At 37.8% G+C, this 13863-nt stretch overlaps 1 protein-coding gene across 1 annotated transcript in view; it reads left to right on the top strand.

Moving 5' to 3' along the window:
- The window catches only part of GUCY2F (guanylate cyclase 2F, retinal), an 89217-nt gene that overhangs the window by 33314 nt on the left and 42040 nt on the right, over positions 1–13863 (top strand). The window contains exons 6-7 of the mRNA XM_010985023.3: positions 3662–3793; positions 9404–9493. Coding sequence (XP_010983325.1) covers positions 3662–3793; positions 9404–9493 — 222 coding nt within the window. The remainder of the gene's footprint in view (positions 1–3661; positions 3794–9403; positions 9494–13863) is intronic.

The raw sequence follows: 13863 nt of genomic DNA, 5'->3' as shown, positions 1-13863 counted from the left end.
GGAGGGTGGGAAGGGATAGACTGGGATTTCAAAATTGTATAATAGACTACACTGTATAGCACAAGGAAATATATACAAAATGTTATGATAACTCACAGAGAAAAAAATGTGACAATGAGTGTATGTATGTCCATGAATAACTGAAAAATTGTGGTGAACACTGGAATTTGACACAACATTGTAAAATGATTATAAATCAATAAAAAATGTTAAAAAAAAAACTAGTTGGTTGGGTGAAAACAGATTTACATTAATACCCTGTGCAGTTGGAATCAAATGAAATGTTCAGCTGTTTGGTTTGTCTCAACTACAACCCTAACTCTTACTTATTTAAATCTCCAGATCCTTTTGTAAAGTTGATAATTTCCTGGAAATGTATTGCTGAATGCCAACATTATCACTGTGGCTGAAAGCTACATTCCACTTTTATGCCATCAAAACTTATTGATCTTAGTCTCTATTTTTGAAACCACCAGAGGACCCAAGGGCTCATGTGGCGAAATTTGTCTGGATTTGTCATCCTCAATATACCTTGTATGAAATTTCCCACCTCAAATGCAGTTTGGTACAGCCACTGTGGAAAACAGTATGAAGATGCCTCAAAAGACTAAACATAGACTTACCATATGGCCCAGCAATCCCACTCCTGGGCATATATCCAGAAGGAACCCTACTTCAAAAAGGCAACTGCACCCCAATGTTCACAGCAGCACTATTTACAATAGCCAAGACATGGAAACAGCCTAAATGTACATCAACAGATGACTGGATAAAGAAGATGTGGTATATTTATGCAATGGAATACTATTCAGCCATAAAAATGACAACATATTGCCATTTGCAGCAACATGGATGTTCCTGGAGAATGTCACTCTAAGTGAAGTAAGCCAGAAAGAGAAAGAAAAATACCATATGAGATCACTCATATGTGGAATCTAAAAATATATATATATAATAAATGCAAAACAGAAACAGACTCATAGACATAGAATACAAACTTGTGGTTGCCAAGGGGGCAGGGGGTGGGAAGGGATAGACTGGGAGTTCAAAATTTGTAGATACTGACAGGCATATGTAGAATAGATAAACAAGATTATACTGTATAGCACAGGGAAATATATACAAGATCTTGTGGTAGCTCACAGCGAAAAAAATGTGACAATGAATATATGTATGTTCATATATAACTGAAAAATTGTGCTCTACACTGGAAATTGATACAACATTGTAAACTGACTATAACTCAATAAAAAAAATGCTTAAAAAAAAAGAAAGAAATTTCCCACCTCAATAAGAAAGGGAAGTTACTGAAGCGCAAGTTCTAAAGCAATCTAAAGATGACGCAATACTAAGAAAACAAGTATTCAATTCTGTGACAAAATATTTTATCCAGAAATGAGTTATCAGTAGTAAAAGCAGATGGCTAGAGGTCATTGTCCAAATGTAGCAATATATAGTAAATTTTTTATCAAAGGCAATAAGTCTATTTTTTAAATCTCTACTTCTTTAGTGGTATCCATGTCAAAATGACAGTTCATGTTAATTGCCTAGATGTTTTGGGTCTAAAGTGTCAGAACAATAAACATAGCTCAATTTTGGACTGAATTAGCTTTTCTTTTGTATAGATCCTGCAATAGTCCAGTAAATATAAAACCTCCTCTACCTATGCCTTCTCTCTTTCCTATAGAGACACAGAACATATTTGGGTTTCATACCTGTTCTCACAAAATCACCATAAATAGCAGAATAGTGCTACCTTCAGGTGAACCAAGTGCCTAGGGTTTTAATATCTTGTTCATGATGATAGATGTTTTTGTTCACTTGTGCATAAATTTTTACATAAGGGAGTTACAAAAACACAATCATCATCACTTCTCACCATATGAGTGATAGAAATGAATAATAGCAGAGATTGATAGCCTTACAGGGAATTTTTTTTCGTTTACTATTTTGACCCAGGTGGAAAAGGATGGCATTACCATAGAAGAACATAGCTCTTGGCCTCTAGATCCCTTTTGGCAGTTGGCTTGTATCAAGGGTTCTGATGGGAAAAGATAGGGGAAGCATACATTTTCCTTAATTGCTGTGTAGTCACAAACTTGCAGCTGGCTGTGTCTAATCAATCAAGAAACCAAGCCAAGAATTCCATCCAAATGGAATGTCTGAAAGTGTAAACTCTTGGTGAATATAAAATTAATTCAGTCTAGAAAAATTGGCAGGTCAGTAGAAGTCAGGTCAGAAAAGGAAGTTTTTAGAAGAAAGTGAAGCTGAAGTCCAAATGTATGTGGATTTTGGCAGATTCTCTCGCTTTCTCCTTTGCCCTTCATGGAGAGGTCTAAATCTCAATATACAGAACTAGGTGCTCCTGCTGAGATATAAAAACAAAGAATAAAGGGAAATAGATTCCTCTCTGGCATTGCTCTGTTGAGGAGAATTCAGGTTGATCTAAGGGTTATGTGAAGGGTCAAGTTTTACATATTGTCTGAATCTTGAGCTGTTGTGATTTCAACACACAAGGGGCTGGGTATAGTTTACTATTACCTTGGAACTTTTTGATAGTCTTGTCTTGGTAGAATGAACTGAACTTGGGGCTAAATCAACTAGTGATCTTTAGTTTATCAAAGACTGTTAAGGGAAGAGTGTGTGAAAGTACTTAAGATTAATTTTTATTGTTAAGCAGGAGTGAAGCAAAGCATGATGTGGTAGAAAGAACACAAAACCAGGAAATATAACATTTATATTCTTCTTCCAGGCCCATGGACCTCTCTAGGTCTCTGTTTCTTCATTGTAAAATGAGAGTGTTCGAGTTGGGGGTGAGGAATGTCCTAGATAATATCAAATGTAATTGCTAGCGCTGAATTGCTTATAATTCTAAGAAAGGCATATTTGAAGACATGGAGAAGAGTATGAGGAAACTTGTTGATTTATTTTGTCTTCATATGAAATAAGTCTGCTGGTTCAGTTGCAGATAATTTTAAAGGTTAACACAGATTGCAGATGACCCTTCCTTTGGTTATTCAACTGTGCACTTCTTAGCCCTCTCTTACCAGGCTTATGTGTACAAGTTAACAAATCAAGCAATAAGGAATTTGGTTTATTTAAGCATCAGACTTATAAATTGTGGGCAGAGGATCTACTACCTCTCTACCATCTTATTGCTTTCTGAGATATCTTCTGCCATTAATCTTGCCTGCACCAAAAAGGATGCCATTCAAGATATAACAAAAAGAGCTAGGCCTAAGAGCCAGAAGGATGGGATTCTGTCCTAGTTCTGCTATTGATTTTTTTTAAATGTTAGATTTTCATCTTTTTCTCGTTTTTGAGTATAAAATGAGGATCCCAGATTAAGTTATGATTGTTCTTTCTTGCCACCCTCTCAAATCTATGACTCTAATCTTTTCTAGGAGATGGAAGTATCTACAAACCTTTATCTTTCTTTTGCGGTATGTGGAGGCGAAGCACGGAATCAACACTAGCATTAAAAAAAATGCTGGAAATAGGAAAAATGAATCAACTTCATGTTTATAGAGATCAACTCATAGAGTTACTCTCTTAGGAATTAAAAAAGACAGATAAGCACAGTGTTTATACCATAGCTCAATGCTCTGTCCTAAATCTTGATAATTTTATTCATAAACTTTCTTTCCTAATCCTTTCACAGAGAGGAAGTCGTGCCAGTGTAAGCTTCCAGATCACCTCGGAGGTCCAAAGTGGAAGGTCCCCAAGGCTCTCTTTTTCTTCAGGGAGTCTAACTCCAGCTACCTATGAAAATTCCAACATAGCAATTTATGAGGTAGGATACCTTATCTGCTGCCTTCTTGGGTTTTAAGATGAGGCAGTGACTTAGAACTTAGTCTTTTGGCAAAAATATTGAGGCTTTTGGTAAATCTTTTTTTTTTTTTTTTGGTAAGTTTTCTTGTCCATTAGCGACTTGTGGACTTGTTTGGTTGGCATTTTTGACGATGATCTTCCTTGGCAACTAATCTACTTATTTACAACTTCATTGATCTTTCAATGCCATGTATTTACTATGTATGTGGGAAAAAAAAGTCCATGAGACTCAAATACTTAACCATGTCACTCATTCCGGAAGATATAGTAATGTAATAAATGACTGTTTCCTGAGCAAACTGTCTGTGATGGGATGTCTAGAGACACATTTGTATAGAGTAAGGGTTTGGGGCAAACTCTTCCCTTCAAATTCTGGTTGTTTCTTCCTATACCTGTTATCCTCTGATATTATTGAAATTTAAAAAAAAGTTATTCATTTATTTCCTTTTTTCAGCCTACACTGTCTCTTGGAGTGACAGGTTGTGTAAAATAGAAATCCTTTTTACTTCACTTAAATTTCTGTTTTCAAGCTTTAAGAGACTACCCCCAATCCCTTGTTCTAAGACACTGGAATTTGGCAACCAGAACAAATCTTGCATCAGTCGGAGAGATGAGCTGTTTCTTCTCAGCAGGAAAGAGTTAAGCAGGTGGTAAAAGGGAAACTAGACTTTCTTTTGGTTCCTCCAAAGTGAGGCCTTCCCAGTGTGGTTTCCTTGTTTTGTTTGAAGATACTCCCAAAAGCAGCAAACATTAGCAACTTCAATAGAACTACAAAGAAAGTCCAAAACAGGCCAGAATGAGTTTTCAGGTTGTCTACCATATTGAATTTTCCAAGTGAAAGCTCTCCTCCATTGGATAAGTAATTGACAGATACTTAAAACACTTCCTCCATTGGCTAAATAATTGACAGATACTTAAAACACCAAAATTAGCATAGTATATATTTGTTCAGTGTACCTGAAGTGCTTTGACTTAAATTTGTAGCAGGAAACCTCTGGATCTTGCCTTGCACTTAATTTAATCAAAGCAGAGATTTGCTTCAAATGTAAACCTGAGGTATTAGGGAATTGACAGCTCTATTCTCTCAAAGACCAAAGGCAAGATAATCATATAACTTTTGAATGTCAAATGGAATGGGGCTGATGGCTTTAAAAATGTATTGACACCTTTAACATTCTGAAGTAAATCTCAATACCTAAGACAGTCTCTTGGTTTTTCATCTGCAAATTGAGAGATTAAACTAAATTCTTAATCTTGGCTGCTCATTAGAATCTCTGTGGGAAACAAACAAACAAACAAAACCCTATGCCCAGGCTCTACCCCTAGTAACTCTGATTCAGTTGGTATGGGGTAGCCTCAGGCATTGGTATTTTTTTTTAATTTCCCCTATATGTGCAGCCAGGGTTGAGAATTGCTGGATGAAGAAAACTCTAAGGCCTCTTCTGGCTCAGATCTGCTGTGATTCTCTGATTCTGTGGAAGAATTTGTGTGTTGAATCGTGGTATGTTTTATTTGGTGGAGCTGGAAGGGTACAGTGTAGAATTAAGAAGGGAAAAAATAAACATCTGTATGTAATTGGCCTTTAAGAATCTATCAGATATTTCCTCTATTTGGAAGGAGGCAGACAGTTGAATTAGTTCCTGTAATGACTGTTGTTTAGTCAGATCATGAGTATATCTGAACTGTGTAGGCCAAAGGGGGACTTTCTCTGCACAAAAGGAAGGTATTAGTGAGAATAATACCACACCATGAGGTCAAGATTAGGCTGATGGCAGGGTGCAAAGGAAGGCAGGTAAAGCTAGAAAACTGACCCACTGGAGCAGAAGAGGACCCTGGGAGAGAGTGGAAGTTAATTGAATCAACAGACCAAACAAAGAGGTCCTGTGTGCTTTCTGAAATGGCCCTCTATTAAGAGTGTTTTTAAATAAGATGCATGATCTAGTTTCTGTTTAAAATAGATCGAATTTTCATAAAAATTTTTATTGGAAAATCTGGAAGTTCCAGCCGATGTGCCTGATGTAGTATATACCTAATAACAAAGGACAGGCTTCTCTAGGATGTACCATAACATTGTAATACACAATAACACAAATTCACACTTTGATTACGGGCACAGATGCATAACCTTTGGAATTGTACAGGAAAATCAGCCCTCATTTTATAGATACTCTTTGAGATGTAAAAGGAAAACCAGATGAGCAGACTGCTGGGGAGAAAGAGCTGTGAATGACAGATGCAGTGCGAACATGTCAGGATCTGCTTTAATAGCCACAGTCTAGGGGAGAGGGGTATAGAGGGCAGTAGTGCAACCCTGACACACTCAGAGAGAAACCACTGGACTTACCCTCCCTCTTCCTTCTCTGATTCCTTCTGCCTCTCCACCTCTCCCTGTGTTTTTCTCTTTGTCTCATTTCTATCTCTCCCTGACACACCCTCCCCATTCATCTCTTTCCCAGAGCCATTGTTTTCTATCTTCCTACCTTCTATGTCCCATATAGCTCTCTCTCTACCAATCTCCTTTTCACCAACCACCTTCTCTCTCTCATCACAGAATCAGATCATCAAAACTGACAAGGACCTAAGAAATCATCTAATTCATCTAACTCTATCAGTGAGGAAACTGAGGCTCAGGCCAATGAAGTGGCTACCCTGAGGCCACCCCTGAATTTGAGGCAAAGCTGAGTCTAGAACCTAATTCTCTTGACTCTTAGTTAATACAACATGGCCTTAGTGCAGAACTGATGGACTTTAAATTACTTCTAGAAACTTTAGTGGATAGAGTTTGATGTTTCTTCCTCTTAATTAAAAAGTGAATGATGAGTGAAGCATTCTATCATTCTTTCTCTTAAAAGAGAAACAAAACAAATAGTGCATGTGTGGTAAAGATAAAAACTGCCCATTTCCTCCCTTTTCCTCATGATTCATAAAGTAGGACACACACAGACTCAATAAAAATTTGCTTATAAAGTTTGTGAGAATTATTTAAACCTTAAAACAAACACACACAAATCCCCCAAATCAAAGAAAGCCCATGGGAGGAAGGAGCAACAAACTGGGAGATGGAAGGCCTTGGTTCTGTTACTACCTAGCCTTCTGACCTTAGGCAAGTCATTTAATCTCTTCAGGCTTCAATTTCTTTAAATATGAAGGGACTGGACTAGGAAATACCTAAGACCCTTTCCAGCTCTCAAATTTGGTGATTTGACAGGAAGAAAAATCTCTGCTTAACTACTTGTAAAAGTTAATAAGCAAGAGAGAAAGCTAATCCTTGTCTGTAATAGGGTCCAGTCCAGGAAGAAGGTATCAGGTAGTGGGTACAGGCAGAGTCTAGGCTGTCAGTACTGATGTTCAGGTTGTGTACTGCACAAAGGAACCACATCTAAAAGGGTACTAGTCATGTGGTAGACATATACTAACTTATATGAGAGTGGTGTAGGAGTGGGCAAAGAGATTTTGGCCTCCCAGCCTAGTTCTGGAACGAGGTGGCAGGAGGAACCTTCTCATATCTGCATTTGTACCAGCACATCCGACTATGCACATACATAGTCACTGGTAAAAATGTATACTGGGCTTTGTGCTATCTTGACAATATCCCAAGAATTTCTTGAGGTTATTCCTTTCTTCTGCCTAATGTTCCTGAAGGCCCAATTTCAGCTTCTTACCTCTACCTCTACAGCCTGACTCCAAACCTGACAAAGAGGCCTCACCTGGGAGGCCAGGCTGGATGATATGTAGAGTATCAAAGCTGTTAGTGGAATGTGTTCCCTGGTGTCTGGAGGATGTACAAGTAAATGAGAGTGCGGTCCATGCACATATGTGTGTATCTGAGGCTATTGCTCAATATTACTGGGCTGCCGCAGGCTGCAAAATAATGTTCTCAAATAATTATTTTTTATTTACTTAAGGGAAAGCACCCTTTCTAATTAGCACCAAGGTGCCATAGTGGCTAGCAGAGACCATGTCCTGAGTACTATAATTGCAAAGGTACTAGGAAGGCTTTATTGCCTATCAGTATATAATCCACAAATTGGCTGATTTTGTAAATTCCCAGTTAGAGTTTTATTCTTTCAGCTTAAGCCTTAGCCTTTGATCCCTCTAAAGGGCAAAGTCCTCTGAAAGCTAAAGTTTCGAGCTCATGTCAGGCCCTCATGACTTCCATAACTAAGTGAGTAGGTGTGGGGTAGGGCCTTAGAATTGGCCTTTCTAACCATAGTTCCCAGGTGACTATGATGTAGCTGATCCAGGGCCACACTCCGAGGATTGCTGGGCAAGAGACCAGGAAATCTGCCTTTGGTGCTTTGACCATCTGGCTGCAGGAAGACACTGATCCTGGACTATTTTTCTCAACTTTGTGAGCATGAGCTTGGCTGGCACAGTTTTGTTCAGCTGCTGAAGATCTCTGAAAGCCATTTCCTAGTTAAATGGTTTCGAGCTCCTTGGCTAGAAGATGCTCTCTAACACAAAGTATTGGCAAGTAACTCAGATGCCTGCAGCTCCTATTACTAGCTTTTGCCTCCGGCAGGTCTCCAGATGCAGTGCCACAGCTGGATATATTCCTTAATAAGAGAGTGGCTATACTCTCTTATTCTTGGAATTTGACTGCACAGAGCTCTCTGCTTTATTATCTCTACTTGATGACAAATTGGTGCAGCCTGAAATGGGATCTCCAGGCTATAGGTAATAGATGTGAAAGCACTTTGAAGAGTAGCGAGCACTGTGCAAATGTAAGGCATTATTATTATTACAGAGAAAAAGGAATCTATATATGTATTGCTTTTTTCAAATTTGGGTTGGACAGAAACTAAATAGGGCTTGGTGACTGATGAATCCTTGAGGCTGTGCACATAGAAGAAAATTATCTATCAGGCAGCAGTGTTAAAGTGAAGACAATAAAATAATTGTTGTTTTTGACTTGACAGCAGCCTTAGAAATCACTGCTTTGTGCTTAAAAAGTCAGAAATAGTCTCCTGAAAGAGTCTAGATTACTCATATTACTACGGTAGTACCTTTGTACATCCAAATAAAAAATGTTTACTCTGTGTTTAAGCCAATCAGTTTATGATTAAAGCGTAAGAAGCCCCCCGAATGGCCTGTCCCACAAGAGAAAAATGGATCAAGGTAAATGCAGGAAACATTTGCTGAACTACATTGCCTGCCCTACATCTCTCGCCACAGACGCCTCAAGGCAGTAAGAATTGCAACCACCGACCATCACCATTAGTTGCAAGAAACCTGGTGCTACATCACTTAGCTATGAATAAGTGAAATGACCTAGCACTTTCTGCAGTTAGTTAAGGAAGTCTTGGCAGAGAGCAGCATCACTCCTTTGGGAGTCTGCATACCTGCAATTATTTCCCTGTCTTTAGTTAATTGGAATTTTAACCTTTGACTTCTCTGCATGATCTCCTTTTTAGCTCTGAATACAGAATGTCCGTGGAGTAGAGGGTGACAGAGGAGGAGCAAAGCTCGTTTGGGTTGATGGTCTAACTATAAACCCTTCATGTGGAAGAGACATTGCTCTAAAGCTGTTGGCAACTAAGTCTCATCAACATTCTTTACCTTTTCTTTCTAGGGTGATTGGGTATGGCTGAAAAAGTTCCCATCTGGAGATTTTGGAGACATTAAATTCATCAAATCAAGTGCAAGTGATATATTTGAAATGGTATGAGAAGCCCATTCTTATATATATATATCCCCCTTGAAACCAATCCTTTCTCCAAAATAAGTAATACCAGCTGTTAGGAAGATCCCTTAACAAACCAGTGCAGGGAGACTACAGGGTTGCTACTGATATGACCACATGATGCAATGGCAAAGGTATGGGCGCTGGAGTCAAAGAGACATGAAGGATTCAATTCCCGGCTCTACCACTTAAGAGATATATTAACTTGGGCAAGTCACCTAAACTCTCTGAGCTTTATTTTCCTTATTTGTAAAATGAGTATATTAATGTCTGCTTCCCAAGGTTGAGATAATACTTGTAAGGCATCTTGCATATTTCCTGACATACAGCTTCTTTGTAGAATGAATATAGTTATTATTAAGTACATATCCCATAATCATTCAAAATCTCCAGTTGCCAGACCTGGAAAACTCATCTGGTAATTTCTATTTACATAAGAAAAATGATGGTTTCCCAATCCCACCAATCATATTCAAAATTCCTTGGATGGGCTGTTTAAGGAAGTGGCCTGTAGATAAGGCAGGGATGATGATGATTCCTCTCAAACCATTTAAAATCTTGACTCCTCCTTGAACTTAGAGTTCATAAAAGATTTGTGGAGATAGTCTCTGGTTCCTTCAGACTCATAAAAGTGGAATTTTTAGAAGATAATGATAGATTTCTTCACATTTATGATTCAGGCAAGTTCAAATCAATCTAACAGGTTTGAATAGGCACCTGCTACATCTCGACCACTGTACTGCTGTACGAGTGAGGAAAAAAAGGAAATGGGCAAATGGAAGGGATGCAGCAAATGGTCGATGCGCTGTGCTGCAGGGGTCAGAATGAGATGTTATAATCTGGTATTTCCTTTACATGTTATTTTGATGCCTGGAGGTATAGGAAAAATTGTAAGAGATGAATCCAGGAGGGGGACAAAGGTCAGAGCTAGGATAGGCAGTTCCAGACTGGTTTGATGATCTGGGGTGCTAAACAGAGAGCTAGATCCAAAGTATGAAGCCAAACAGGGCCAAACGTGGGGGAACTGGTAAACTAGAGGTATGGAAATAAGAAGATAGGTATTGATTCAAGGTAGAGCGTGTCCATGATATCTTTTTTGGGTAATTTTAAATTTTGATAAAGTTTCAAATTTACAGAAATCTGCAAGAATAACTCAAGGAACTCCTGTACACCTTACACAGATCCAACAATTGGTTACATTTTGCCTAGTGCTTTTCATTCTCTATTTATAAATTTATATACAGTAGGTCTTCAGTACCCACAGGTTCCCTATGCCCTGATTTAATGAACCACTGACTGATTGAGTCTGCAGATGCAGAACCAGTGGATAACAAGGGCCCACTGTATTATTTTATATAAGGAACTTTAGCATCTGCAGATTTTGGTATCTTGGGAGTCCTGGAATCAATCCCCAGTGGATACTGAGGGATGACTATATTCTTTTTATCTGAACCATTAGAGAGTAAGGTGTAGACATCATGCCTTTTACCTCTAAATACTTCAGTGAATTTCCTAAAAACAAAGATATTCTTGTACATAACTATGGTATGATTATCAAAATCAGAAAATGTACATTGATACAATAATATTATCTAAACTACTGTCTATATTTTAATTTTATCAATGGTCATAATACATTATAGCTAATTTTCCCCCAGTCCAGTTTCCAGCCCAGGTTCACATGTAGTTTGTTGCCATGTCTCTTTAGTTGCTTTAATCTGAAACAGATTCTTAGCCTTTCTTTGTTTTTCTTCATCTTGATATTTTTTGAAGAATTCAGGTGAGTTATTTTGTAGATGGCTCCCTCAATTTGGGTCTGTCCCATGTTCTTCATGGTTAGATTTAGGTTATGCATCTTAGCCAGAATGCTACAGAAGTCATGCAGTGTTCTTTTCAGTGCTTTTTATTGGGAGGCACACAGTGCCAATTTTCACAATACTAGTGATATTAATTTGATCATTTGTAGGTGTTGTCTACCAGATTCTGCCACTGTAGGGTTACTGTTATTTTTCCTCATTGTAATTAATACATAATTTATAGAGAGATACTTTGAGTCTGTATACATACCCTGTTTTTCATCCAATTTTTCCCTACTTACTTTAGCATCCATTGATGATTTTCTAACTCCAGCATTCTTTCCATGTTTATTTGTTGGCATTGGTATTATAAGAAAGAGCCTTATCTTCTTTACCATTTATTTACTTATTCATATGTCTACATCAGTGTGCATGTATGGGTTTTAATTTTTTCAATTATCTACCTACATATCTATCTATCTATCTATCTATCTATCTATCTATCTATCTATCATCTGTTTAAAACCATGAGTTCCCAGTAAAACCTCCAATTGTAATTGAATGCCACAAAGTTCATTCTGTCCTTTCCCTTTTTCATATTTGTAACTCCTTTCTCCAACAGTTAGAAAACTGACTCCCATTATCCTCATGACATCTTTTTGTATCCCCTTACTAACTTGTGTTGCCATGCCAGGTGCTGATAGTTAATTCAATCCTAACATGAAGGAAAGTCAGAGTTTTCCAGAATTTACCATATAAAAGGCCCTAATTCCTTTCTAGTGCATTTATGAAGCAGGAGGTGGATCTGATGATGCTATCACTGTGAGTCCAACACTGCCTTGACTACTTATGTGCCTTCATGACCTTAAAATGCTGGAACTGGGTATCAGGGGCCAGACTGGAAAGCATATCTTGGTGAGTCAACTATAGAAGGGAATCCTGCACAATCAGATGGATGTTCCTAAAAGGGAAACAGCTGGAGTCAGAAGGCCAAAGGACTGATGACTTCCAACATTTTTTAGGGTTCCAATATCTGCAAAAGTGTACGCAGGAAAATCAGGCTGTATCTATCTCCTAGTCTCATGTTCTTTCCTATCATCTGGAACTGATTGGCATACTCTTTGTACTATCTCATTTCGTGGCTACTTAATACCTTACCATATAATCTATAATCATCTTCTTTTGCATTCCACTTTGGCCATCCTCCACTATCATTATACCTGGGCTTCGTCATTATTTATAATTGCTACTGAAAATGCTTCACTTCCAAAATCAGATTCAAACATCACACTCTGACTGTAGTCTTCTCTTCTTTCAACTGTGCCTATGTTTTGCATTGAGTCTTCCAATCTTCTGACCTCTATTTTTTCCCATCCCACAAGCCCTTCTTTTATCATCTTTCATGCCCCCCTTAGATTCCATAATTTATCATTTGAACACATTCTTATTTCTGTCTTTTTGGTCAGATATACCTACAAAACTCAAATTCTGGGTGATCCTAATTCTTAACTTTCTTTGTGCCTGCAGAAAGTCATGAAACAAGTATATTGTTTCCACTAAAAATTCACTTTTCTCACCTTAAAATACTCTTTAACATTGTCTTTTAAGTCCATTATAGTACTTCATTGGTTAATTCACTTTCTACAACCCATATTTCAGTTTCTCCATCTTCCTTAAACCTTCAATATCCTTCTTTTCCTCTATTTTTATTACTACCATCCTGGTCCAAGCCACCATCATCTGCCACTAGAACTACTGCAATTGTCTTGAGAGAGAAAGATAAAGAGAGAGAGAGAGAGAGCGAGAGAGAGAGAGAGAAAAAGATTGAGAGAGAGAGAGAATTTATTTTTTAGACCAGTTTTAGGTTCATAACAAAATTGAGCAGAAAGTAAAGGGAGTTCCCATGTACCCATACCCCTACACATGCACAGCCTCCTCATTATCAACAGCCTGATGTTATAATTGATGAGCATACATTGACACATCATTATTACCTGGAGTCCATAGTTTACATTAGGGTTCATAGGGTTCTTGGTTTAGTACATTCTATGGGTTTTGATAAATGTGTAACATGACATGTAGCTACCATTATAGTAACATACAAAATAGTTCTAATGTCCTAAAAATCCTCTATGCTCTGCCTATACCTCTGACAATCACTGATTAAATTGTCTTTTAATTACTGTACCTACATACACTTTGACCACTCTTAAACCTTTTCTCTATATTGCAGTCAGAATCAAAATCAATCCTGATCTTGTCAGTTCTCTGCTTAAATCTCTTTAAATAGATCCTATTATTGTTCTCTTTGTGTGGAGTTTTAAAATTAGAGATTCAGTTTTTTGAATAGATATTGGACTAGTCAAACTTCCTATTTCTTCTTGTACCCATTTCAGTGAGTTATGGCTTAAAAGGAAGTTGTCCATTTCATATATGTTGTCCAATTTACTGGCAAAAAGTTATACATAATATGCTCATGCAATATGTTAAATAGCCCTATGATCTGCAGTGATCCTCCTGTTTTCATTTCTGATATTGATATTTTGTGTTTTC

The sequence above is a fragment of the Camelus dromedarius genome, chromosome X (genome assembly GCF_036321535.1).
Source record: "Camelus dromedarius isolate mCamDro1 chromosome X, mCamDro1.pat, whole genome shotgun sequence".
Lineage (NCBI taxonomy): Eukaryota > Metazoa > Chordata > Mammalia > Artiodactyla > Camelidae > Camelus > Camelus dromedarius.
This window is presented reverse-complemented; position numbering and strand designations above follow the sequence as displayed.